Source organism: Piliocolobus tephrosceles, chromosome 18, assembly GCF_002776525.5.
Source record: "Piliocolobus tephrosceles isolate RC106 chromosome 18, ASM277652v3, whole genome shotgun sequence".
Lineage (NCBI taxonomy): Eukaryota > Metazoa > Chordata > Mammalia > Primates > Cercopithecidae > Piliocolobus > Piliocolobus tephrosceles.
The window spans coordinates 55,107,493-55,135,338 of NC_045451.1; the positions used below are offsets into that span (position 1 = coordinate 55,107,493).

Genomic DNA, 27,846 nt, shown 5'->3' on the forward strand with positions numbered 1-27,846 from the left:
TCCTTTCCCACCAGGCCCTACGTGTAACAAAGTGCTAAAGTGTATCTCCTCTGACTTCTTTACGTATAATTATATGTACTTTAAAAAACATATTAGTTATACACATTGTTCTAAAAATACAATGGAGATACTGTTCTCTAGCCTTACATACAGATTTGACCTTGTTATTTTTAATTGCTGCACAGAGTTGTGCCTTTGCATGCTGGACACGGAAAGCAGAAACCAGAAAAGAAATGATGTAGGCTCATAAGTGGGGCTTGAGCTCATCACCTCCCAGCTGCAATCCCAGGCACGTCAGTTTCTGTAGGCCTCATTCATCATCTTCTATAGCCTTACCCACAGAAGTGCTGGGAGACCCGAGTGAAGAACGTATTGATGTTACTGGTATGTTGTAAGTGCTTACTAAATACTAGCCATTGCTACAATATTCTTTGATTCCCTAAACATTGTAAATGAGTAAAGGTGAGTGACAAATTAGGACAAATATTCATAAAACATATGATGGGCAAAAAGTATTATTACTAAGAGGAAGAGAATACTCCATTAGAAAAAAGAAGAAGGCCTGGCACGGTGGTTCATGCCTGCAATCCCAGCTACTCAAAAGGATATGGCAGGAGAATGACTGAAGCCCAGGAGTCGGAGTTCAGAGTGAACCATGATGGCACCACTCAACTCCTGCCTGGGCAACAGAGAAAGAGTCTGTGTCTAAAAAATAAATAAATAAATAAATAAATAAATAAATAAATAAATAAATAAAAAAAATAAAGGAGCTAGAGATGAATAGAAGAAGAAATATCAATGCTGTGTAAACATATTAAAATGCTCAACTTCTCAAGCTCTGTAATTTAAAGTCGAAACCACAGAGTTGCATAAATAGCATGTTTCTTAAAAATGTAGCACTTTTTTGCAAAAATCAGAGTTAACAGAGTGCTGGGACACAGATATTTAGTGACATCCTTAGTATTAGACACTTCATAAAACTCTTTAATCCATCAATTCTACTTCCAGGAATTTGTGCTAAGGGTCATGGATATCTCAGGGATATTAAGTTGGTGCAAAAGTAGTCATGGTTTGCACCAACTCTCTGTTCATGTGAACACTCCTAACAGGGTTGTATACGGTAAGGCCTCCTTCCCCCAAAAAATGCAATAAATAACTTAAACGTCTCTAAAGGAAGGTTAAGAAGCTTTGGTATTTTTTTAAAAAGAAACCACTACATAGCTATTCAAAACAATATAGATTGAGACTATTTAATGGGATGCAAAGATTATTTAAGTGAATAGAAAAGTTTCTAAGACTATACATTAGATGATACCACTTTTGAAAAGAAAAATACAATATGTGAAAGGGTGTGTGTACCACAAGTGTTAGCAGGTCATACCTACTGGTGTTAGGATCACAAGTAACTGTTCACTTCTTTTATCTGTATTTTCTAGATTCTTCACAACAAAGAAACATTTATTTAGTAATAATAAATAGGACAATAAAAATTTTTTAACACAACCACGATAAAGGTATATTTATGTTACATTTTCAATTTGTTTGAAATCCAGACTTTTTTATTGCACACATAACACAACTTGTAGAAAACAAGAATGTACAGAGAAACAAAAAGAAAAAAAATCACTCATGAATCTATCACCCAGAGGTTTACCATAAAAATATATACATTTTAATAAAAATATATACATTTTAATAAAAATAGGTGCATAATAGACATACTCATCTGTAACTTATTTTTTTCACTAAATATATCCAGATCATCATTTTTGACTGGCTACATAAGTCACACTGGAAGATTTTGTCATGACTTCCTCAGCCAGTCCTCTGTTGAGGGCCTCTTAGATTGTTAAGTTTTCGCTTACCTGGCCTGGAGGACATATGCGGCCTCAGTTTTGTGAATGCCCCTCAAGATTTTCTTAGAATAAACTTAGAAAGGGAATCCGTGCTTCACTTTTGAATCTATTGTAGGTCTCTTTGTTGGATAAAAAGAAATTGAGCCAGGTGCAGTGGCTCACACCTATAATCCCAGCACTTTGGGAGGTCAAGGTAAGAGGACTGCTGGAACCCAGGGTTTGAGGCTACAGTGAGCCGTGATTGTACTACTGTACACCAGCCTGGGCAACACAGCAAGACTCTGTCTCCAAAAAGAAAAAAAAAAGAAAAGAAAGAACGAAAAAGGAAAAAGAAAAAAAACTGAGTAAGGCCATTTTTTAAATGACAGTAAACCAAAATTCAATTCCACATTGACAAAAATTTCTTCAAACTGCTTCTGGTAGAGACTGGAATAAAGCCTATACTCATGAAATTCTAAAGATCTATGGTTCTGGAGAAAATTCAGTGCAACCATGTGCTCTGCGTTCCACTCCAGCCACCAGCTTCCATAGCCACAAGTTGACCCTCACCTGTAATTGCTCTATTTCAAAAATAAATTTCAGGGATTCTAGTCTCTGCCCATAGCTTGCTATTATTATTCTCTGGACATTTCTCACTCACCTGTTCTTCAACCTCACAGGTGTCTCTAGGCCTTTTATCCAACCATTCCTGTGTTTTCTTTGTTTTTGGCCACCTTCCTTCTCTGTCTGGCCTGAGCCTTCATAGTCCATCATCAGATCTCCGATTCTTGAGGATCACTGAGATCTTTGCACCCTTGAATTTTCACATCACCTGTCTAGAAAGATGGAGAAATGACACGATCTGCTGATGGGAGCCACTTTGAAATCATGTTCTTCGACATGAAAAGGGCCTTTACACCAGCCAGTGTCCTAGCAGTCTGTTCCCATTCATGATCGTTCTAACCTTTCACTGCCTTCTCTTCATCCTCACGCCTCATTTTCAGCAGACTGCCTGCTGCAGACTTTTGGAGGAACTCTCAGCCTCAGGCATGCCCTCTCTCACCTTCCCACCCTCCCTATAAACCTGCTGTACACCCTCAACCCTCTTGTGCTCCAAGATCAGAGGACAGCTTGTTCCTTCTCCAGTTTGAAGCCACGCCTGTGCCTTGGATATACTGCCCACCCCCCACCAAGGACCCATTTCGGAACATTCCCATCACGTCTCTCCAGCATGTTCAACTTCTTTGTTTCAGCAGGCTCTTTGCCCTCAGCCTAGAACTATTTTAACTTCTCTGGTTCCATCGATATTTCTACATTAACTCAATCTCTGGCCCCCCATTTTCGTTCTGATTTCCCATAGGTGGGGTCTGTTCTTCCTGTTTTCATTTTCTCACCTCCAGTCACCAACGTTTGGCTTCAGCTCCCACCATTCTTTTGAGTTTTCTGACTAAACTCACCACTCGTTAAAAAAGAGGCGTTTCCTCCCAGACCTTATCTGTACCACACTTAACACTTTGATCGCTCTCTTCTTTGTCCCCTCAACTTTGCGTTATGTAAATTTTCAAACCTACAGAAAAGCTGAAAGAATGGTACAATCAGCAGCTGAGTGGCCATCACCAAGATTCCCCAATTGTTACCATTTTGCCTTAAATACAATCCTCCCCGTCTGGTGTACGCTTCTGTATATAGTTAAAGGTAAGTTGTAGACATCACAACATCTCCCTCCTAAATTCTTCAGATCATTTCTCCCAAAAATAGGGGCATTCTCCTACATTACAATACCATCTTCACATCTAAGAAAAGTAACAATAATTTTACATCATTTGATATCAATTCCATATTCTAATGTCTCCAACTGTTTCAAGAATGTCTTTTACAACTATATTCTTTCTGAATCAAAATCTATTACAATAATCAATGTCCAAACACTGATTTGGGGTTTTATGTTTCTTTATTCTTTCATAGTCTGAAATAGTTGTTTTTTTTTTTTTTCCCCCATGACATTGAATTGTTTAGGAGTCTAGGTCAGTTGTCTTTTTAGGATGTCCTGTATTTTCAGTGTTTCCTCAGAGCATAGCTTAAATTGTTCCTTTGCTCGGTAAACTGGCAGCTCGGCCTAGAAACTAGGATGAACACTTCCAGCACAGATAACTCATTGGTAAGATGTCTACTTCATGTTGTACGTTGCCACTCATTTCATATTGATGGTGCCAAATTTGATCACTTTGTTAAAAGTGTGAACAAGAGATTTCTGTTGTTTGTTGTGGTTTTGGGGAGGTGCGGGGGAAGTTTTAAGACAGACCTCACTGTGTCACTCAGGCTGGACTGCAGTCGCACAGTTTTGGCTCACTGAAACCTTCACATCCTGTGCCCAAGTGATCCTCCCACATCAGCCTCTTGAGTAGCTGGGACTATAGAGATGCACCACCACGCTTGGCTGATTTCTTAAGGTTTGTGCAGAGATGAGGTCTCACTATATTGTCCAGGCTTGTCTTGAACTGCTGAGCTCAAGTGATCCTTCCTCCTCAGCCTCCCAAAGTGCTGGGATTACAGGCATGAGCCACCACGACTGGCCACAGATCTCTGTATTTTAAAAGTACATTTTTCTTTTGCAATTATGAAGAAATCTATGAAGTCATATTTTGTATGATGGTAATATCCTACTTTAGAATCCATTAATGGTCCCTTCCTGAATCATTCACTGCATTAGCGATTTAAAATGTATTTTCTTAATTCTGTTATCTCTTCTACATTTATTATATAACATTGTTTAGTAAGAAACTTTCCCTTTGTCTCCTTTCTCCCCGTTTTTTCTTGGGATGCAAAACCACTATGAACTCATTGATTTTTAATTACGCAACATATTACACTAACATGGACAGTGAAAAACTCTTTAAGCTAGCTCCTATGTCTTTTTGGTACGACCTCAGTAGTTTCTGAGCACTTCTTTAGATTGCCGACAAAAAGAGGTATCCTTTCCTTGCTCCAGCTCTGGAATCAGTTTCTCTGAGGAGCCCTGGTTTCCTTTAACGGGGAATAGCATGTAAAACCAGGATCTAGGTGTTAGGTGTGCACATTGTGAAGAGGGTGTTTGCTTTTCTGAATAATGACTTCATATTAATATTTCCAATTGAAGTTTAAAATTACTCTGTTTTGTCACTTCTCTTTTTTCTTATACTGAAAATTTTTGTTCCTAAAATTAATAATATTAATATACTTATTTGCTTTATCCCACAATATACTTAAAATAGTTATACAATTATAATGCCAATATTACTACTGAAAATAAATCTACCAAGTGATGCTTGCAATTTTATTACAGTACTTCGTGTTCTTGGGATATAAACCATTAAGATAAATAAAGTACTGTGTTTACAGTTACTCAAAATTATGTTTTTCTCTATGGTGTCTTATCTTCCCAATAGAGAGTTAGGTTCGTTTGTTTCTGTTTGTGTTCAATTTTAGGATTTACCTTTTCACTTAATTTTATGTTTTGTATATGTAAAGTATTTCTATAGTTCCGAAGTCAGAACTATATCAAAGGTATCCTCAAAGAAGTCTTACTCCCAGACCAGTCTTCTCCACTCTACACATCTACACCCTTCTCCATGAATACTTTCATTACTCTCTGTTTCTGTTTGCAAATATAACCATATAGACATAAACCTATCATTATCTCAGTGAGATTTACTTTACTCTTTTTAAATAACTGAACACTGTAGTCATCCATAGAGTTAATGTACTATAGCTGTTTCTAATGAGTTGTTTCTAGTCTTTAGTTACTACTTGTAATTCTGTAATGAATAACCATGTGCACGTATGCTTTTATATTGTGGAGGTGTATCTTCAGGGTAAACTGGAAATAGATGTCAAAGGGCTTGAATCAGAGGACAAATTTGCTCATAAGTAATTCTACTGAATATTGAAAAATTCTCCTCCCAAGGGGTTGTGCTTCTACCACCAGCAATGTCAGAGTGGATTCTCCCTACTTCTTGGTTTCGTTGATACCATGGCACCACGCCCTTTTTACATTTCTTATTCCTTTCTAGACATTCTTTTCTTTTGTCTTTCTGAACTCCTCTTCCTCTGATCACGCTTCAGTTCTATTTCTTCAAACTTTATCTATCTTCCCTGAGTAATATTATTCATTGTCCATAGCCAGGAACACTAGTACTCCGATAACTTCCACACCTACATTTGCAGGACAGACAGTTTCCTGGAGCTTCATGTCTTCATCTGCTCACCCAACATTTCCATCCTTAGATATCTCGCAGGAATTGAAACCATAAACAAAATAGAACTCATTAATTTACCCTCCAAAACTGCCTCTTGGATGGCACCACCATCCAGGTAGACACCACACTTTCAACCTGCTAGTAGCCCTGATTTCTCCCTTTCTCTTACCCATCAGGCAGCCAGTTTTACCTCCTGCACGTCTCTGGAATGGGTCTCCCCTTTACGCCCTAGTACTAGTTGCCCTCTCTCCGGGCCTCTTCTACTCTCCTCAAGAGCACTGCAGTGATCTTCTAGCTTGTTTTCTGTCTCCCACCCTCGGTTCTTCTGAAAATCGTCTCAACACAACTGCTACACCGAGATTTTTTTTATAGATTTCTAAGTTCCACTTTGCTTGAAGTGTGGAAAACCTTAGGTAGTCATTGAAAATGAAAAGTAGTGCTCCTAGACTGCTTTCTGAAAGCGACCCTTCCCAGGATCAGTATTGTTAGAGGGAGCACTATGTAGCTGGTTATTTGAACCAAGAGTCAGCATCATGCTACTATGACCAGTTTTTTATATAGCAAAGATTTCCTGACAGATGAAAAAAAAGATTCTTTAAAGGTAGTGAATTTAATCAAAGTGACTGGTGATTCAAACTACCAAACACGTATTAACCCAACTTAGTTAAGAGAAAGATAGATTGAGCAAGACAGTGAGAGGAGATAAATTACCATCTTAAATTCTTAAAAACTTGAGCATATTTAAATGTAAAGAGAATTGCAGTGAGGTAAGCATTCATTATAGCACTCTAGTGAAATTAGGATTTGCCTATAACATAAAACTCTCAAGTTTTATATTCTCTTTTCTTTGGAGGAAAAAGAAGAATAATCAGAGATTTTAAAAGAGAAAATCATATAACAATTCATATATAAAATAGTTTAGTACTTTATGGATTTAGGTTACTTGTTTAAGTTATTACCTTTATAGTAACAATCAAAAGTGACAAAGGTATATATTTTCCAAATAGAAGGAAACAAATAAAAGTATCCTGTTACCGTTGCGAAACAGAAAGGTCAACATTTTCCTGCAAAGTAAAATAATAGCTTCAAAAGAAAAATTATTTTTTACGATGAGCAAGAAGCTAGGAGTCAACTGTGATTCCAATGAATATTAGCTGATTTTCCCCTAAATAATACTAATGATGTAAAATAAGAATTTAAAGAATAATTCTCAATGGTACAACCGTAGATCACATTGAATATTGCCATTTCTATCCTTTCTGAAGTGTTTTTTTTAAAAGCTAAAAAATTAATAGATTCCCACCACAGAACTGATTTTATGAAACCCTTTCACCCCTGCAAAGCCATCCTACCCCCACGCCTAAAGGGAAGTAGAATTATACTTACGACTTCTGAAATGTGAGACAAGCAAACAAATGGAAAAATACCCCAAATGCCAATTATAGGGAAATTATATAAAAGCATCTAATGTACAAGCCTCCCTCTGCTGCTGGGATTGTACAGAAAAATATCTGTAGATTGATACTGGAAAAAGGGTGCCACATGGAGCCACCTCAGAGCTGCCTGTTTACATTTGATCTCTGCTGCCTGAACCACAGGCCCACCACATGCCATGGGGTTACCCAAAAACACAGAGGGCTTTTGAAAAAGGCAGAGCCTTTGATATTTCCCTCTACAGAACTTTCATCTACACTATCTAAACAAACTCTCTAGAGGTATGTTTATATCATGTAGAAAGAGCTGGGAAACTAACAATCACAGTGTATGAACAATCCTTTCAGCTAGTTCTGGCCTTCCGTGGCTGACTGTTGATGTATGGAAAAAATAATATTCAAACAACATCCATATTTATTGTCTGTAGTCCCTTGTACTCTAAAAGTTAGCTGAGAAGAAAAAAACCAAGTGTTCCATTTACTTGTCAGGTTTTATTTTTTTGGGGGGGGGAGGGCGCTTCTAGAAAAAGAAATATCTTAACGGCACTCCATCTCAAACATCAATTTGATTTTGAAAAAAAAACAAGCTAGAATAGACCTTCTCACTACTTTCTAAAGGCAAAAGCAGGTACAGTGGGAAACCGAGCTCTAATAAGTATATGGAGTCTACTGTAAGAGATCACGAGATCCTCTGTCTACCATTGATGGATTGTGTGATTTGACTTTGCCTGGCTCCATACTAAGGCTTTGCATGGTCACTAGAGATAATTAGAAGCTGAGCGCACATAGAATCTGAAAACTTAGTAAGGAATTAATACAATTCAGTAATTTTTGAGAATATAATGGATCTAACGGAAAGAACATGAATTTAATGCTAAAACATTAGATTCCATGTAATAATCCACCCTAAGATGTATACAAGGTAAAACAGCAAACTCTACACACCTTTCTTTCTCTTTCTTTCTTTTCTTTCTTTCTTTCTTTCTTTCTTTCTTTCTTTCTTTCTTTCCTTTCTTTCCTTTCTTTCCTTTCTTTCCTTTCTCCTTTCTTTCTCCTTTCTTTCTTTCACTTTCCTTCTTTCTTTCTTTTTTTTCTTTCTTTCTTTCTTTTTGGAGAAGGAGTTTCTCTCGTCACCCACGCTGGAGTACAATGGTGCAATCTCGGCTCTCGGCAACCTCCACCTCCCGGCTTCAAGTGATTCTCCTGCCTCAACCTCCCAAGTAGCTGGGATTACAGGCACCCGCCACCACACCTGACTAAATACAGACAGGGTCTCACTGTGTTGGCCAGGCTGGTCCTGAACTTCTGACTTCAAGTGATCCACCCACCTTGGCCTCCCAAAATGCTGGGAATACAGGTGTGAGCCACCATGCCGACCCACACCTTTCTTCTTAAGGCGTGTTTGCATGAGAATCGGAGCTGCCTTACTAGAGAGGCCTGGGCTCCCCAGTTCTCCCATACAAGTCCCTGCTGCCTCCAACTCAGCTGGATTGTTCCACTCAGGGGAAGCAGCCAGATTCTTTCTCCTGTGCAGGGTGGCAGTCTGGGAAACAGAGACCAAGAATACAATCTGGAGTAATGTCTATGCAGATATGCCTTAAGGTAAAAATAGGATTCCAAGCATTTTAGTTTTCATTTATTTGTCTAAGCTAAAGTTGTAGACTATTTTTTAATCATCTAAATGTGACTTTTTTATTTTTTGACATTAAAAATACATATTATTACTTCTAGTTCTCTTCCATACTTCCTGGTCATTTCAAAATAGTATACATTATTGCCTTGAAACTTGTTTTTATTCTTCAAAATTAGCTTTCATTTGGATTTTAAACAACTGGGTTTTATTATTCTTTGTTTGGGTAATCCTGTGATACAAGGGAAAGAGAACTGGTCCTAGAGTCGTTAATGGTGCCAGGTGCCGTGGTAAGCCCTTTACATATGTGAACTTGCTGAATCATCAAAAACAACTCTATACATTTGTTTGTTGGCCTTATTTTACAAATGTGGAAGCTGAGGGGTTGTGAGTTGCCCAAGGCTTCCCAGGGAGTAGGGAAGCTGGGATTCAAACCCAGGCATTCTGATTGCTTGGCCCCACTCTTGACCATTACCAAAGTCAGTGTTCCAGATTCAGCTCTACCCTTAACCCATTTATGCCAGAGGTTGCAATTTTTTGAATTTTTACAATCAGACCGTGGCAATAACCTTGAGCAGTAGGATATAAATAACTCCCATATGCTTAGCGTTCCAATAATGGAACGCTAGGCATAAGTAATTAATCCAGTTGTTCTCAGATAAATTCTAAACATTCCTTAGCCTCAGTTTAATAAATAAGGAAATCAGCCTAATTTTCTTCTGCTAAAACTTGCAATTGTCTTTTAACTCCACAACCAGTGAGAACTTAAGCTCTTACACCAAACTTCAAATCTGCTAGTTCCTGAAAATAAATCCTTGTAGTAGCTTAGAGAAGGGGTCTCTTCTTATTCGCTATGGATGATGTAAAATTTGCATTCCATTATCTAAGGTAACATCGAATTATTCAAATATAAATAAAATACACCGTTTTCAAAATTTCAAATCTTGATGTTTATTTCCTTTCAACTCGAGAGTCTTCTACGCTCTCTTCTCCCCATCATCTCTCTGCGGAAGACTGCCTGGTATTTTCCTGATATCTATTTCCGCTTCCTGCGGCATGGATGTTTTACTGGTATTTTAAACCAAATAAATGCTAAACCGAGTTTATCATCCCACCTCCTCTGTTACTCACCAAATTTACTTCTTTACATTGAACCTATTTCCTTATTTTTATCTTTGCATTAATAACATCTTCTCCCAAGTACAAGCTTAAAATCTTGCTCCTCTTTTATTCTTTTTTTCTCCATCCTACTAACACCCCATCTGAAACTTCAAGTCCAGTTTACTCACACAACGTGCCCTACATTCATCTACACTTTCCCATCTCCTTGCCAGGATCCCCTATCCTCAAGGTTAATCTTCCTAGGGTACCATTTGGATCGATCTTTGGCTCAAAATTATTCGAGGACTCCCTCAACAAATATTATGTCAATTATGTCAAAAAATATTTCTTTAAGTATTTAGAGTGCTCCATGATACTGGTCCATCATACAGTTTTTGCTTTGTCTCTTACTACTTGCCAGTATACAGACTACTTTTAAGTTCAGCACCACTATTTACTGTTCCTTAGACATTCATTCCCTGATGTGTTTTACTCATGCTTTTCCTTCCAGGTGAAATACTGTTCCCCTAATCTGCTTCTGTTAATGTCCTGCCCAGATCAAACGCTGTTTCTTCCATGAAGTGTTCCCAGGTTCCCACACCAAACATGACTCCTTCCTTTCTTTTTTAATATGATTTCAACTTTTATTTTAGATTCAGGGGATACATGTGCAGGTTTGTTACCGGGGTATATTGTGTGATGCTGAGGTTTGGGATACCATTGATCCCATCACCCAGGTACTGAGCACAGTACTCAGTAGTTTTTCAACCCTTTCCCCCTTCAACCCTCCTCCCTCTAGTGGCCTTCAGTGTCTATTGTTTCCATCTTTATGTTCATGTGTACCCAATGTTTAGCTCCCACTTATAAATGAGAACATGTAGAATTTGGTTTATGTTCCTGGATTAATTTGCTCAGGATAATGGCCTCTAGCTGCATCCATGTTGCTACAAAGGACGTGGTTTCGTTTTTTCATGGCTGCATAGTATTCCATGGTTTATAGGTACATTTTCTTTATCCAATCCACTGTTGATGGGCACCTAGGTTGATTTCATGTCTTGCTATTGTGAATAGTGCTGCAATGAACATACGAGTGCACATGTCTTTCTCATAGAACAATTCCTTTCCTTTTGGATATATACCCTGTGATGGGATTGCTGGGTTGAATGGAAGTTCTGTTTTAAGATTTTTGAGAAATCTTCAAACTGCTTTCCACAGTGGCTGAACTAATTTACGTTCCCAACAGCAGAGTACAAGCATTCCCTTTTCTCCACGGCCTCGCCAGCATCTGTTACATTTTGACTTTTAGTAATAGCCATTCTAACTGGCATGAGATGCTATCTCATTGCGATTTTGATTTGCATTTCTCTGATAATTAGTGATGTTGAGCACTTTTTCATATGTTTGCTGACAGCTTCCTTTAAGAAGTGTCTGTTCACGTCTTTTGTCCATTTTTTAATGGGGTTATTTGTTTTTGCTTGTTCAGTTAAGTTCTTTATAGATTCTGGGTATTAACCCTTTTTGGATGCACAGTTTGCAAATATTTTCTCCTGTTCTGTAGGTCATCTGCTTGCTTTGTTGATGGTTTCTTTTGCTGTGCAGAAACTCTTTAGTTTAATTAGGTCCCAGTTGTCAATTTTTGTTTTTGTTGCAGTTACTTTTGAGGGCTTAGTCATGACTTTCTTCCCAGAGCTGATGTCCAGAATGGTGTTTCCTAGGCTTCCTTTCTTTTTTATTTGTGGCGATCCTATGGGAATTTTCATTACCCTTCATTCTTCTAAAAGTCAAAGAACGTAATCAACTATAAGCAAATTTAGTATTTATATCCCTGTTGTTATGCAATAAAGACAAAACAAAAGCCAGAGAGGTGAAGTAATTTGCCAAATATCATATAGCCTGGCAAAGTCAAGACTAGAAAAGTCTGAGAGTCAGGCACAGTGGCTCATGCCTATAATCCCAACACTTTGGGAGGCTGAGGTTGGTGGGTCACCTGAGGACGGGAGTTCAAGACCAACCTGACCAACATGGGGAAACCCCGTCCCTACTAAAAATACAAAATTAGCCAGGCATGGTGGTGCATGCCTGTAATCCCAGCTACTTGAGAGGCTGAGGCAGAAGAATCACTTCAACCCGGGAGGCAGAGGTTGCAGTGAGCCAAGATCACGCCACTGCACTCCAGCCTGGGCAACAAAGAGTGACTCCATCTGAAAGAAAGAAAGAGAGAGAGAGAGAAGTAGAATTTAATTTTTCATCTCATAAACGGAAAATGTCCCTAGGCACTTTTCTGCCTTTCTTTTGCACAGGTGTGAGTATAAGCACACATACCTGTCTGTTCACCTGACATAACCCACACATACACCTACAGTCTACTCACACCACATCTATCTTTGAAAAATAGGTAACTGCAACTCCAGAAGAAGATTCTCTGATGGTGGTGAAAATTGTAATTTATCGTTATGACGATGATGATTGTGATTGCTATTGTCATTATTAAAGTCCAGATCTGATGCTTGGCTTTTTTTGCAATACAGTTATAAATGATGTATACAGAATTTTAAAATAAGGGATCAAGGTAGTAGCTACGTATGACAGCTAAGAATTCCTATTTCTAAATAGCTCTCAGTAGGGGATAAAAAGCAATTGATAGCTCTCTTTGGGACGAACGTACTGAGATAGCATGTCTACACCCTCTGTATTACTACCTGGTCTTCTTAGCCATCTGTCAAAGAAACAGACTGACTTCAACCAACAGTTTCCATCAAACTCATTTTCTAGACGAAGAAACTGAGGCTTGGCAGAGAATGAAGTATAGGCTTGGTGAGAGAGTGTTCTGAGCTCCATAATTCACTTAGCCTCTGGGCTGCTGCACCCCTCATCCTTTTTATTCTCAGTGTTTCAGGGCATTGTTCCTTCAGTTTGCACTGGGTTGGTTGGAGGTAGGCACCACAGGTTTGATTGATACAGCAATTTGCATCTCAAGGCATCGCTCGATAAATACAGCGCAATGAAAGGCTACTCTCTCACCAGCCAATTTCCCCCCCGGGCTGACTTTAGAAGCTCATTGATGTCACTTCCTTCCTCAGTCAGCAAGTGAATTTTCTTTAATTCTCAAGACCAGCTGTCCATGCTGTCAACAGAAAGTTATTAAAATTCCTTTAAAGTGAATAAAAATAGCCTAAAAGCAAATGTACTTGGAAACAGGAAAGAATCAGTATGCAAAGTCCACAAACCTCTGAGCAAAATAATGTTGATCCAACCAGAGATTTCAAACATTGTATATTCAAGTTGCTAGAAAAAAATAATTAAAAGATGCTAAGCCACATACTTCTTAATCTTTTATTAGCAAAGGCTTATACAGTTAAAATGTATCCCCCTAAATTTCATTCCGCCTTTTCAAGTATGATTTGAATAAATTTGAGAATGACTTAGGTTTTCGTTAAGTGGGATTCCCTCCTCTTTTCTTGCATAGGCCAGAGAACATTTTCATCTCTGCCAGGCTAAGGTGATCCATTAGCAAGAGACAAACATTATCAATAGCAGCAATCATAACCACTAGGACCACAAAAATAATATAATTTTATACACACACACACACACACACACACATATATATAGTTTTTTTTTTTTTTTTTTTTTTTTTTTTTTGAGACAGAGTCTCACTCTGTCACCCAGGCTGAAGTGCAGTGGCGTGATCTCGGCTCACTGCAACCTCTGCCTCCCGGGTTCAAGCAATTATCCTGCCTCAGCCTCCCAAGTAGCTGGGACTACAGGTACGCACCACCACACCCAGCTAATTTTTGTGTTTTTGGTAGAGACAGGGTTTCACCATGTTGGCCAGGCTGGTCTTGAACTTCTGACCTTGTGATCCATCCACCTCGGCCTCCCAAAGTTCTGGGATTACAGGTGTGAGCCACCGCACCTGGCCCTATAATTATATATTTTAATTTATTGGAATTTTACTAGCTCAAGGGAAGAGGTAATTTTTTTCTCATATTTAAATGGCTATAACTCACAGAAATGAACTATGTGGCTCCTGAGTCCGCCTGATCCTCAACTGACTGCCTAACATCAGTCACTGGAAGACTGCCCTGTTACCTTCTGAATCAGTCCTTGCTTTATCCTTAAGTCCCCCAGCAGCTGAGCTCCTGCCTTATTGCCTGAGTTGTACATGACGTGGTACCCAAGTCCCTCCAAAGCATGGATGTGTTCCTTACCACCAGTAGTCACCTGCCTCTTCCTTATTTGGACAGATGTCACGAATGCTGGACTCCCTCTGACCTTTTGCCAGGGAAATTTGTATCTAGCCTGTCTTGTCATCTCCAAACACACCCCAAGTTTGTGTCTTGGGTTCTTCTCCAGTGCCTGGGCTCTCAAGTTCAGCCTGCACTTGTGTTGTCCAGCCTACTCAAGGCTTCCTTGCTACACACACTGCACAAAGCAATTAAAAGAAAGTGCGTATATTTACCATAGCTGTGCCCAAACAATTTTAGTAAATAGTTTGGTGGAAAAATGGTAGAAATTTGGGTAAATTCAAACTAAAAGGATAAGCATATTGTGGTTAATTATCAGGAAAATTGCAAATCATAATCTTGTAAGTTATCTAGAATTAACTCTAAGTCTTTCACTTCAGTTCCCATAATTTGGAGTACACTATATTCCTAATACAGAACTATGATGGTATAGATGTGTAAAATTAAAAAAAACAACAACAACAGAATTTTGGTATAATTCCTGTTATTGAGATGCTTAAACATACTAGAAAATCAACTGGGAATGAATATAAAAAGGGCTGCTATTGCAAACAAAGCATTTGATATGGTCCAGAATTCATCAGCCAAACTCAGGCCCTAATATCATCCATCTAATGATTTTTAACCCATGCACCTTTTCTTTCATGAGCAAAACAGGGCCAGGAGCAGCTGCCCTCAATATGTTGGAGGATAGTGCAAGACTTCACCCACTGAGATCAATATATATTGAACACTCTAGGTGTTCAATGCATATATTTATGGAATCATTGATAGTGGTCTCAGTATCACTGAGCTGGGTCCTTAGGGTACAATAAACATAATGAATGTAGTCCCTGGCCTCAAGAAGCGTATATTATAGAATAGAAAACAAGCAAAAAAGTAACCGGTCCTACAAAGAAAATAATTGCAAGTAGTGGTAAGTTCTGTGGAAAGAAACAAATAATAGGTTGAGATCAGGAATCACAAGAAGAGATGGGGTGACCAGGGAAGAACTCCTGAGATCTTAATATTAAAGTGAGACTTGAAAAATACGAAAGAAACAAGACAACAGCATGTGCAAAAGACCAGAGGCCAAAAAGGACCAGAAATGAACATAAGACCAGAGTAGATGGAGGGTAGAAAGGAAGGGAAACAGACAGCAAGGTGAGGTTGCAGAGGTGGTGGGCAAGAAACAGATGGTGCAAGGCCTGCAAGATGTAGAAAGGAACTCGGAGAGAGCCAGAGTGGCATCTGGGAGACCCCAGAAAGCTAACATCATAATCCAGGGGAGAGATGTTGATGAGCTCAACAAATTGGGGGCTGTGGTTAGACAGCATGCATTGTAGATTTATTCTGAAGATGCTGAGACACTGTCCTGCTACCCATGAACTTCTTTGAGTCCCTGTTCCCCACCCTGTCATTGGCCCCTTGAGCTATTTCCTGGTCCTGTGCCTTTTCATAAGCAATGGCTACCTCTCTGTGCTTCTTTGAGAGGTAAGGACAGGGCCCCAGTTTGCTGAATGACCAAATCTGCCCTGTTTCAGATCACCATACTGGCCCTCTTTCCCAAATTCTTAGGTTCCTTCTTAAAATACTCTTTGATGGGGAAAAAGGGGGGATGTGATACTCCAGAACACCACAGTTCTGGAATATGAAATTACTCTACATGTGCAGATATATAATGGGCATATTTGCACCCCAGGAAACAGAAATAGATTAATAATCTCATCTTCTTTTCCTTGCCCAATTTCAAGACTTCACATGTGGCACCTTCAAAACAGTTCAAGCACCCCTACAGAAGGGGTCATGCTAAATGTAGGTTATAGTACAGGAAGAGACAATGTCACGGAAAGTGGGGAACAGAGCCAACCAGGTCTTTGAGAGAAAGGACCAGGCTAATTGGGAGCAATGGTGTTGTTCACAGTTGAGTCTCCAGAACTTAGTACCCATCCATATATGACACCTAGCAGCTGATCAAACAGTATTTGTTGGCATAAATGAATAAATAAAGTCAGGTACAACTCTTTCTAATCTTTATTCCCTGTATTCATTTGTTACCAATTTCTCTCAAACATTACTTCAACAGGCTGTCTTTGATTTTCTTCATCTTCCTTCTCATTTCTACCTCCCTCGTCTAGGCCCCAAACCATCACTTAGTTTATGCACCCCACCAATGCCTCCTAGATATTCTCCAATTTCTCCCCCTACTCTGAACAATTTATTTACTAGTTTAATCTTCCTTTATAACCCACCTCTGCTGAAAAAAAATCATAATTGCCCCCCAAATTGTCTACTGCTTTAAACATAAAGCAATTGACCCAGACCTGCCTGGGCAAGGCTGTTTCCCTCTAAACCCTCTCCCCTAGTTAGGGTAGTCATCACCATTATTCTTCCCAACTTCTATCCACTTTTGGAAGACCTAATTCAAATTCCACCTTCTAATTATTCTGATTCCTGTTACCAAGACAGGTCCTATCTCTGAACTTATTTTTAAGTTCTTAAACTCACCGTATCTCTAGAATTTGCTCAAACATGCAAAAGAGATATCCAATAGATAGTACAATACGGATACTTAGATATCCATATCCAAGAGATATTCTTGAACTCCATGAGGTAAAAGGCTAACAATAAATCAATTAAAATCATGGTCCCTGGTTGTTCATGACATATTTCTGCATGAGTTAAAAGGGAGTATAGCAGTGATTAATGGCAGCATACCTCTTGGAAACCTACTCGCTCCCCAAGACCAATCATATTGGTTGTTCCCCTCTGTGTGCCCACAGCTTGTTATCCATAACTCTATGAAAACACTTCTCAGGAGGCACTACAGTTTATCTTCACTTTTCTCTCTCTGCCACCTGACCCTCACCTCTTTGAGGGCAAGCACCCTGCTGTATCATCTTTGCATGCCCAGCACTTAGGAGGTATCTGACACAGTGAAGGTATTATATTTTTTGGAATGAATACACTATAGTATAAGACATTAAACTTACATTTTTAGTTAAGTTAGAGAAAATGACTACACATCTAATGAGTCTGTAGTTTTGAGGGACTAGTAACTTACCCAGAGAAGCCTACATCCGAGAAATTATTTCACACATTAGAGCCTATGGTTCAAAATAAACTTTCACAAGGTGGTAAAAGATACACCCAGGTATGAAGTGCTGCTGGATGGACTGGTCCTCCAGGGTTTATACCAATTGTCAGAGCCCCAAGTGACTGTTCATTGCAGGAAGTAAAAGCTATGGTGCAAAGGCAGTCTCTATGCACAAAATCCCCACCATAAAAAATTGCTGAGGTCCCAATTGCTCAAGAGTCCTACCTGCCTGAGGACATAGTTGGTGGAGTTGAGATCCACAATGGGGATTGTGAAGTAAAGGTTTCCAACACCCTGGAAAGCCAACTAGCTCTCAGGCCAGCAGATGATGCCAGAAGTCCAGGGAGCCTTGTTTGGTTCAAATGCCAACAGGAAGTTTGTGGGCTAAGCTTTTGGGAGGTGAAGTCCATCCCTAGCTCTCCTGCTATGACTTCACCTCCCAATTCCACTGCTGTGACGTGGAAGCTTCTGATATTTGAAGAAACAAGAATGTCTAAGTGGCTTCCTCTTTGCTGTTCCAGTATTGCTCTGTCTTTATTAGTGGATGCCCCTCTGTCACAAATGTCCTTGCCTAATTACTAACAATGGGAGAGAGTCTCATGTAATATGATCAGGAACCCACCTCTAGTTTATCTCAAAGTAGCACAGCTCCAGTTGGCTCTGCAGCATTAGGTGATGGGAGCAGATGGTGGCTGCATGCACTTCACCAAGTGTCCTGCCTAGAGGATGCTCTGGCTCCCAGCAACCTAGTCTGGAGGTGATGCGTGTGGTGTTCTCTGCCCTGAAGTCTCTGCTCTTGAGGTTTAAGACACACGTGGCACATCATTCCTTCCAGCAGTAGTAGCTTCACTGTTACTGTCTGGGCCTAGAAATTTCCCTCATCTATAAATGAGATTTTAAAATCTAAGCCATGAATATGCTTTATTTACTAACACAAAAGATTTATGTTGATTTAATTGTAATTTCTTATGTAAGGCACTACAAATTTATGGTTTGAGAGAGTAAAGTTCCTACTGAGATACCTAGAAAAGAAGTATTTTCCAAATCCCTTTGACAAAAAAAAAAAAAAAAAAAAAAAAAGGCTTTGCGCTACAGATAGATTCTTGCAGATCTATGCATCGCTACAGAAGGTCTATTAGCCTCGTGCCATTTTCCATGTTTTCTGTGTGTTGGCATTTTTCTGAAATGCAGAATCATAGCTGCTCTTAGTTTCTCAAAGGAGCCTGTTACCTGAAAGAGGTTCAGAACCACTGCTTTAAAGTGTTTAGGCAGCAAAAGAACTTTCCCTAGAGTTTTAGTCAGTTCAAGGTGATTAATCAAACAACTTACAATGAGAAGAATTAGTGAGTCTTACTGCAGAGTTTGGAGAATTTGAGGCAGTTGTCCTGGAATTATAAATCTTAGAGAAATAGGTCCTTCCCCACCCATGTTGATGATGGTGGGTTGAGGCTGTTTCTACAAATGTTATTCCTGAAGCTCATGAATGCGACAGAAGTGTCTCAACACCAACTTCATCATAAGATGAGCCAACAATGTCCATAACCTCCCTCTGAAGTTTATTCTGCTTTGTTTTGTGAAGACATAATGAGATTAAAATTTAAGAAATCTGGGAGAATTCTCCACTTAATCTGCCAGTCAGACAACCTTGTCAAATGTTTTTATTTTTTCCCCTTCTAATCCTCTAACCAAAAGCTGGAGGGACAAGACCGAAATATGAGACAAAAAAGACTAGTTTTATCCTGAAAGTCAGCTTTAAAAAAAATTTGTTTCAATAATTTTTGCAGAACAGGTGGTTCTTGGTAACATGGATACATTCTTTAGTCGTAATTCTGAGATTTTGGTGTACTCATCACCTAAGCAGTGTACAAGCTACCCCATTGTAGTCTTTAATCCCTCACCCCTCTTCAGCTCTTCCCCCTGAGTCCCTAAAGTCCATTACATCATTCTTATACCTTTGTGTCCCCATAGCTTAGCTCCCACTTATAAATGAGAACATGTGATACTTGGTTTTCCATTCCTGAGTTACTTCACTTAGGATAATGGCCTCTAGCTCCATCCAAGTTGTTGCAAATGCCATTGTTTCGTTCCATTTTATGGCTGAGTAGTATTCCACGGTATATATATACCACATTTTCTTTATCCACTTATTGGTTGATGGGCATTTAGGTTAGTTCTACATTTTTGCAATTGTGAATTGTGCTGCTGTAAACCTGTGTGTTCATGTGTCTTTTTTGCATAATGAAAGTTTGCTTTTCTATGTCTTAAGAGTAGCTACGTTGTTCCTTAGAATGCTGGCCTCCATAGACTATGAAAATTTGGACAAGTTTCTGCATGTATTTGAGCCCTGGTCACATAATCTTTAAAAACATAGAAGGAATAGTATCTACTTTTCAGGGTAGTTCCAAGGACGTAATAATGTCTGTGGGGCATGTTGCCTAGGCCCAGGACACAGCAGTTCCTCAGCAGCAGTGTGCTTCCTCCCTGTCCCTTGAGGAACAGCTGAGAAAAAGCATGAGAACTTGTCTGAATTCATTTCCTTTTGCTGCTGTAACAAATTACCAAAAGCTTTGTGGCTTAAAACAATACAAATTTGTGCATCTTACAATTCTAAAGGCCAGAGTTCAGATGGGCCTCATCAGACTAAAATCAGGGTATCAGCAAGGCTGTGTTCCTTTGCGGGGCTCTAGGAGTCATCCATGTCCTTCACTTTTCCAGCTTCCAGAGGTTGCCCACAGACCTTGGCTCATAGCCCCCTTCAGCAATGGCATCACGCCGACCCCTGCTGCTACTGCCACCTTGCCTTCTCTCTGCTGTAAACTCTCCTGCCCCTTTATTATAAGGATTCTTATGATTACACTGGATGTGTCCAGATAAACTTCCCATTCCCAGATCCTTAACTGAACCACATCTGCAAAGTCCCTTTGTCCTGAAAGGTCCCGTATCCACAGGCTGATCAGGATGTGGACATGTTGGGGACCATTATTTGATCTGCCATAATTGTCATGTCAGCTTCTGTAACCTACAGATATCCTCCTCTTTATTACAGGCACATGCCTCACTTATTAACTTCTTCTTCATTTTTTTTCCTTCTCCCATTGCATCTTATTTATTTATTTATTTTTCAGACAGGGTCTCGCTATGTTTCCAAGACTGGTCTTGAACTCGAGGGCTCAAGCACTCCTCCCACCTCAGTCTCTTGAGTAGCTGGGACTACAGGCACATGCAACCACACCCAGCTAATTAAAAAAAAATTAGAGATGAGGTATTGCTGTGTTCTCATTGTATCTTTAATAATGCTGTCATCTGCCAGAGTGCCTAATAAAAACCTGAGGGTTGCCCTTGCTTCCTGCTCCTGTTTTTCCCACATTCAATCAGTCTCCAGAACCTACCTCAGAAATGCCACCTGCTGCTGGCGTCCCTCCCTTCCCATTCTCACTGCCTGGGCTCCAGCCCTCACCCCTCCTGTCTGGACACAGCACATGCTCATTGCTGTCTTCACCACCCGCCTCTACTACCCCTTAAACCCATCTCCATACAACCACTCAACTCATCTTTCTCAAGAACTGCTTTGGCCACCTCATCCTCATCTGAAAGACCTTTGCTGGCCTCCTGCCTGCAAAGCCTCCAATATCATCCCAAATCACAACCTCCCAAGGCTGTCCTCCTTCCCTCTTCCCACATTCCATCTCCGCACCTGCTAAAGTGTATGCGTGTATTACATAAGCCACTCAGAACTTCTCACAATTCACCCGCACACACCCTACTCTTGCCTGCCTCTGAGATTTCTTTACTCATTCTGCCCCAACTAACTGGAGTGCCCCTCTCTTATCCTTTACCTGCAAAATTCATTCTTGTTTCATTCAATCCTCACAAATCTGAGAGTGGGTGGATATTGTTAATCCTTTGCTACAGATAGGCAAACAAGTCAGAGCATTAAAGTAACTAGCCCCAGTTCAAACACCTAGTAATTGTCAGAGCTGCTGTTAGATACAGGCTGTCATTTAGTCCATTTTCTAGAGTTCAGTAGGCTGCTGCATCATTAGGGTGTGCATATTTTACTGTTTGGCTCTTATTTGTCTCTTCAATTTCTGCAGCTTTCCCTTGGTCCCAAAGGAAACAAAACTAAGGTTTTGTAATGGTGCTGCCACCCCGACACCCTAAGGAGTTGGTGTTTCAGTTGCCAACCAGAGTTGAGTGGTCTTTTAAAAATGCAAATCTGTGCATGATATATATATTTTTAACTTTTAAATTCTGGGATACATGTGCAGAACATGCAGGTTTGTTACATAGCTATACATATGTCATGGTGGTTTGCTGCACCCATCAACCCATCATCTACATTAGATATTTCTCCTAATGCTACCCCTCCCCTATTCCCCCACTCCCTGACAGGCCTCAGTGTGTGATGTCCCCCTCCCCGTGCCCATGTGTTCTCACTGTTCAACTCCCACTTATAAGTGAGAACATGTGGTGTTTGGTTTTCTGTTCCTGTGTTAGTTTGCTGAGAGTGATGGTTTCCAGCTTCATCCATGTCCCTGCAAAAGACATGAACTCATCCTTTTTTATGGCTGCATAGTATTCCATGGTGTATATGTGCCACATTTTCTTTATCCAGTCTATCATTGATGGGCATTTAGGTTGGTTCCAAGTCTTTGCTATTGTGAACAGTGCTGCAATAAACATACGTGTGCATGTGTCTTTATAGTAGAATGATTTATGATCCTTTGGGGACATATCCAGTAATGGTATTGCTGACTTAAATGGTATTTCTGGTTCTAGGTCTTTGAGGAGTTGCCACACTGTCTTCCACAATGGTTGAACTAATTTACACTCCCATCGACAATGTAAAAGCGTTTCTATTTCTCCACATCCTCACCAGCATCTGTTGTTTCCTGACTTTTTAATGAGTGCCATTCTAACTGGCGTGAGATGGTATCTCATTGTGGTTTTGATTTGTATTTCTCTAATGACCAGTGATGATGAGCTTTTTTCATATGTTTGCTGGCTGCATAAATGTCTTCAAAAAGTGTCTGTTCATATCCTTTGCCCACTTTTTGATGGGATTTTTTTTCTTATAAATTTGTTTAAGTGCTTTGTAGATTTTAGATATTAGCCCTTTGTCAGATGGATATATTGCAAACATTTTCTCCTATTCTGTAGTTCACTCTGGTGATAGTTTCTTTTGCTGTGCAGAAGCTCTTTAGTTTAATTAGGTCCCATTTTTCAATTTTGGCTTTTGTTGCCATTGCTTTTGGTGTTTTAGTCATGAATTCACAAGCATCCCTATACACCAATAATAGACAAACAGAGAGCCAAATCATGAGTGAACTCCCATTCACAACTGCTACAAAGAAAATAAAACACCTAGGCATACAACTTAAAAGATATGTGAAGGACCTCTTCAAGGAGAACTACAAACCACTGCTCAAGGAAATACGAGAGGACATGAACAAATGGAAAAACATTCCATGCCCATTGATAGGAAGAATCAATATCATGAAAATGGCCATACTGCCCAAAGGAATTTATAGATTCAATGCTATCCCCATCAAACTACCATTGACTTTCTTCACAGAATTAGAAAAAAAACTACTTTAAATTTCATATGGAACCAAAAAAGAGCCCGTATAGCCAAGACAATCCTAAGCAAAAAGAACAAAGCTGGAGACATCGTGCTACCTGACTTCCAACTGCACTACAAGGCTACAGTAACCAAAACAGGATGGTACTGGTACCAAAACAGATATATAGACCAATGGAACATAACAGAGCCCTCAGAAATAACACCACACATCTACAACCATCTGATCTTTGACAAACCCGACAAAAAAAAGCAATGGGGAAAGGATTCCCTGTTTAATAAATAGTGTTGGGAAAACTGGCTAGCCGTATGCAGAAAACAGAAACTGGACCCTTTCCTTACACCTTATACAAATATTAAATCAAGATGGATTAAAGACTTAAACATAAGATCTAAAACCATAAACCCTAGAAGAAAACCTAGGCAATACCATTCAGGACATAGGCCGTGCATGCTATTCTGATGTCACTACCCATGCACTGGCCTGAATCCCCTTAATGGCCAATTTCCCACTGCTCTTCAGAGGATCTTACATTTCCCAAAAATGGTCTACCTGAATTCTTTGCAGGGTTTCCTGCCTACCTGTGTAGCTTCCCTCACACTATGCCCTGCTCACCTCTCCACACCTGCCATGCTGGCCTCCTTTCTATCCTTGAATCCACTATGCTCCCTCCTGTCACATGGCCCTTGTCATGTTCTTCCTTCTACCTGAATGTTCTTCCCCCCACTTCTTGGTCAAGTTAACTCCTTTATCATCTTTCAGGCTTTGACTCAAGTGTCACTTCTTTGGGGAGCCCGCATTTAAACACCAGCGATCTGTAATTTAAAAGGCCAAGCTTTTCCCACAAACCATGTTGTCTCTTCTTTAAACACTCTGCATGTAAACCGACAAAAGAAATCTAAAACATATCAAGAGTATCTGATTGAGCATTGCCCTTGCAAAAATGAAGAAAATTGATTCTTATTATCTGGCGAGTCTAAGACTGGCCCTAGGCATCAGACATTTCCTAACAATGACACCATCAAATAGCCCACTCTGAACATCATCATTCAATTTCCCCTATACTTCTTACACTTCTACTGTATCTCATATGACATCTAGCTTGGTACTGAATACTTAACAAAATGTTTAAGTATACTTATTATTGGTTGACTCCTTGACCAGTAAGTTTCAATTGAGACATCTTTTTTTTTGAAAACGGTTTGGCAGTTTCTCAAACAATTAAACCTACAACTATTATATAACCCAGCAATGTCACTTCTGGACATTTATTTCAGAGAAATGAAGATGTATGTTCACATAATAACCTGTACACAAATGTTTATAGCAGCTTTATTCATCATAGTCAAAACTTAGAAACTACCAAGATATCCTTCAATGAGTAAATGGCTAAACAAACTTTGGCACATCCATACCATAGAATACATCAAAACTAAAAAGAGAATCTCCAGAGAAGTACGCCGCTTGCAAAAAGCCAATCCTTAAAGGCTCTATGCTTTATGATTCATCTGTATAACATTCTTGAAATGACAAAATGACAGAAATGGAAAACAGACTAGTGGTTACCAGGGTTTAAGGAGAGCATGCAGGTGGAGGGGAAGTGATGTAGCTATAGTGGACAAAAAGGGAGATACTTGTGGTAAGGAAATACTCTCTACTTTGACTGTATCAATATTAACACCCTGGTTGTAACATTGTACTATAGCTTTTCAAGATGTTACCATTAGGGGAACTGGGTAAAAAGTACAAGAAATCTCTCTGCATTATTTCTTACAACTACATGTGACTCAACAGTTATTTCAAATAAAATTAAAGTTTATTTTTTTAAAAGAGATACATGTAATAAAATGTTTGTGAACACTGAGGTGTTCACAAACAGGTAACAACTGTGATGCCACTAAATGTCTTCTTTCTTTTCTTTTCTCATGGTTTTTTATTTATTATTACTAAGGATTTTATTTTCCTCTTTTTAAGACATACATAACATTGATCACTTTCAGGCTATTTTCATAATGACTGAGAAATATATTATATTAGAATCCTTATTTTTTATGCCCCTTGGTTGCCTGTCATATATTACTCTGAATGTTTTTCATCCTGATCAAGATGTAATTTATAGAACTGTTGGTTTGTACTTTAATCTCTGGCAATACCATAGCAACAAAGTATAATAAGGCCTTTATCACTCCCCATGTAAGAAATGTTTTTTGAAGTAGCACTTCTGCCCTGCCACCTCAAATCTCCTTGTCTGGTTCTCAAGGTTCTCAGAGCTTAGTATTAGTATTATACTTCAATAGGTTGTTATTGTTTGGAAAACTTTGTTTTGACTGGCTGTTGTTCAAATTTCTCTTCAGTACTTTTCATCTCTTCATCATTTCTCTGCGAAAATTTAATACATTCTGCTGGTATCACCCTTATTAGATTTCCATTCCATTTTCTGTTATCTTTGCCTAACACAGTTTATTTAGGTTTTAACTTTTTTCCCCCAGTTATTGAAGTGGTTGTAAAAGTCCACATTGTGATAGAAATCCTTGCTCAGAGAGTCCGTGACCGCTTTGGAAGTGTTTACTGTAAACAGAGCAGGATCAGTACCACATTTTATTCATTTTCATACTTTAATGTAAAAATTCTTTTTGCTTTCTCTTTCAGTGAGTACAGAAAAAATCCAGGAACATATCACCAACCAGGTATTCTCTCACTTCTCATAAACTCTAATATAGAATTTTGTTTCAAATGTTAATAATTAAACATGTGTAAATGTAAAAAAGGCGGTGGGTAATGTTAGTTGTTAGTTATGAGCAATATATATGTTCCTGGTTCTGGGGAAAAAAACATATTTGGTCATATGTAGATGATCATGCACTTTCTTTGTCTTCTCCCAAGCCAAGTCCTTCCCTACCACATCCTACCCAAACGGGAAACAGTAGACTAATGAGACTCTGCCAGTTCTAACTTGCAAGTATCTCTCTGACCTTATTGTGACCTCTGCATTGATACTATCATGGCAGCAAATAGATATTTCCATCTGCTTTTCCCTTAACTAAGGTTACTCTTTGTGATTTTCTCAGGTTTTCATTCAATCAGCTCAAAGTCACTGCCTCCCAAATAGCTAAGAACTGGCCCCCTATACACCACAAGTTGATCTTCCACTCTGGTCTTTTGTTTCTACTCACAGTTGACCAGCATCTTCCTGTTTGCATCACGGTTTTCTTATCCCATCTTCTTACTGATCTAGTTTTGTATTTCTACGTAGATGGTGTCCTTCTATAGAACTCTTTTAGGAGCTTGAGACCTGCAGCCAAACAAACAAACCAAGGGAGGCCTTCCCCCAAAGCACATCTTGCCCCACCCCACCTACTTTTCCCCAGACCAGCTTAGCTACAGTTTCTTCAAACCCTGCCTGTGCCACTAGACTCAGAGAATGCAGACATTGACCTGTGGGAAAATGCTTGGGTTTCACCCATAGGTACAAATTTCCATATCTGCTTTCTTTTTTCCTTTCAATGGCATAAATTACAACTCACCCTTACCAAAGAGAAAGGTGGTAAATCTACGTTTATACCAATTAAAAGTGCATTTTTCAACCTTCTAAGTGCGCTCCAAAAGAAATTCCAATTCTAGTTCCTATTGTCAGTCCATCCCAATGAAGTTCTAGTTTCACCCAGTCTGTGCCAGATGCCCTGGAACTCATCAAGCTTTCAAAATTGTCAACCCATTTGGCTAATATACTATTTTTCAAATTCAGTAGCCAAAATTTAATCAGGCGCCATTTTGTTTTTGAGTACTATTGTACATGTTGACTTCTAGTAGCAACTCTCTTAATACTTGAAAATGCCATCATTGTGAAATAGCAAAATCAATTGGCCATTTCAAATAGTTCATTTGCCTTTTGAACATAGTTTCTTTCTTTTCTTTTCTTTTTTTTTTTTTTTTTTTCAGATGGAGTCTCGCTCCATCACCAGGCTGGAATGCAGTGCCACAATCTCGGCTCACTGCAACCTCCACCTCCCAGGTTCAAGCGATTCTCCTGCCTCAGCCTCCCAAGTAGCTGGGACTACAGGCATGTGCCACCACGCCCAGCTAACTTTTGTATTTTTAGTAGAGACCGGGTTTCACCATGTTGGCCAGGATGGTCTCGATCTCTTGACCTCATGATCCAACTGCCTCAGCCTCTTGCTGGGATTACAGGTGTGAGCCACCGCGCAGGCCCTTAGTTTCTTTATTATTGCATTTTAAATTATTTGTATGTACTCAAGTGGTTTGGTGAGGCTCAGCAACAGCCAGTAAAGTTCACTGCTGCTATTTTTATTTATTTAAATCATATAGGAATACTTGACCTGTTTTCCTTATAAATGTAACAACCTACCTGTTTCCCTTATTAACAACCTAAAGCAGTTGGTCAAAAAATATACTAAGGTCACTTCTGATGGGTAGATTTTCATCTCCTGTTTTTGCTTCTTTTACATTTAGCAAAACTAACAAAATATGTAGACACCAAAATAGAATGCCACATATTTACTCATAATCTTAAATATCGATCTGATGCCAGATAAAATTATAATGGTTTTCGGTCTCAATAAGAGAGTGAAATTCTTTAGATTTTAGGTCTTAATATTTTAATTATGTAGTCATTCTCAGAAAAAATCATTATCTCGTTCAGTCATTGCTTATATTTCTAATCCTACAATGAAATTTCTATTCATTCTT

General features: G+C 39.2%; 1 protein-coding gene and 1 long non-coding RNA gene across 2 annotated transcripts in view; one reads left to right on the top strand and one right to left on the bottom strand.

Moving 5' to 3' along the window:
* The window catches only part of LOC111539752, a 341,617-nt gene that overhangs the window by 231,891 nt on the left and 81,880 nt on the right, over positions 1–27,846 (bottom strand). The gene's annotated exons all lie outside the window — the stretch shown is intronic.
* CHST9 (carbohydrate sulfotransferase 9) overlaps positions 1–27,846 on the top strand; it is a 279,908-nt gene that overhangs the window by 226,195 nt on the left and 25,867 nt on the right. Inside the window, exon 5 of the mRNA XM_023207750.2 lies at positions 25,789–25,826. Coding sequence (XP_023063518.1) covers positions 25,789–25,826 — 38 coding nt within the window. The remainder of the gene's footprint in view (positions 1–25,788; positions 25,827–27,846) is intronic.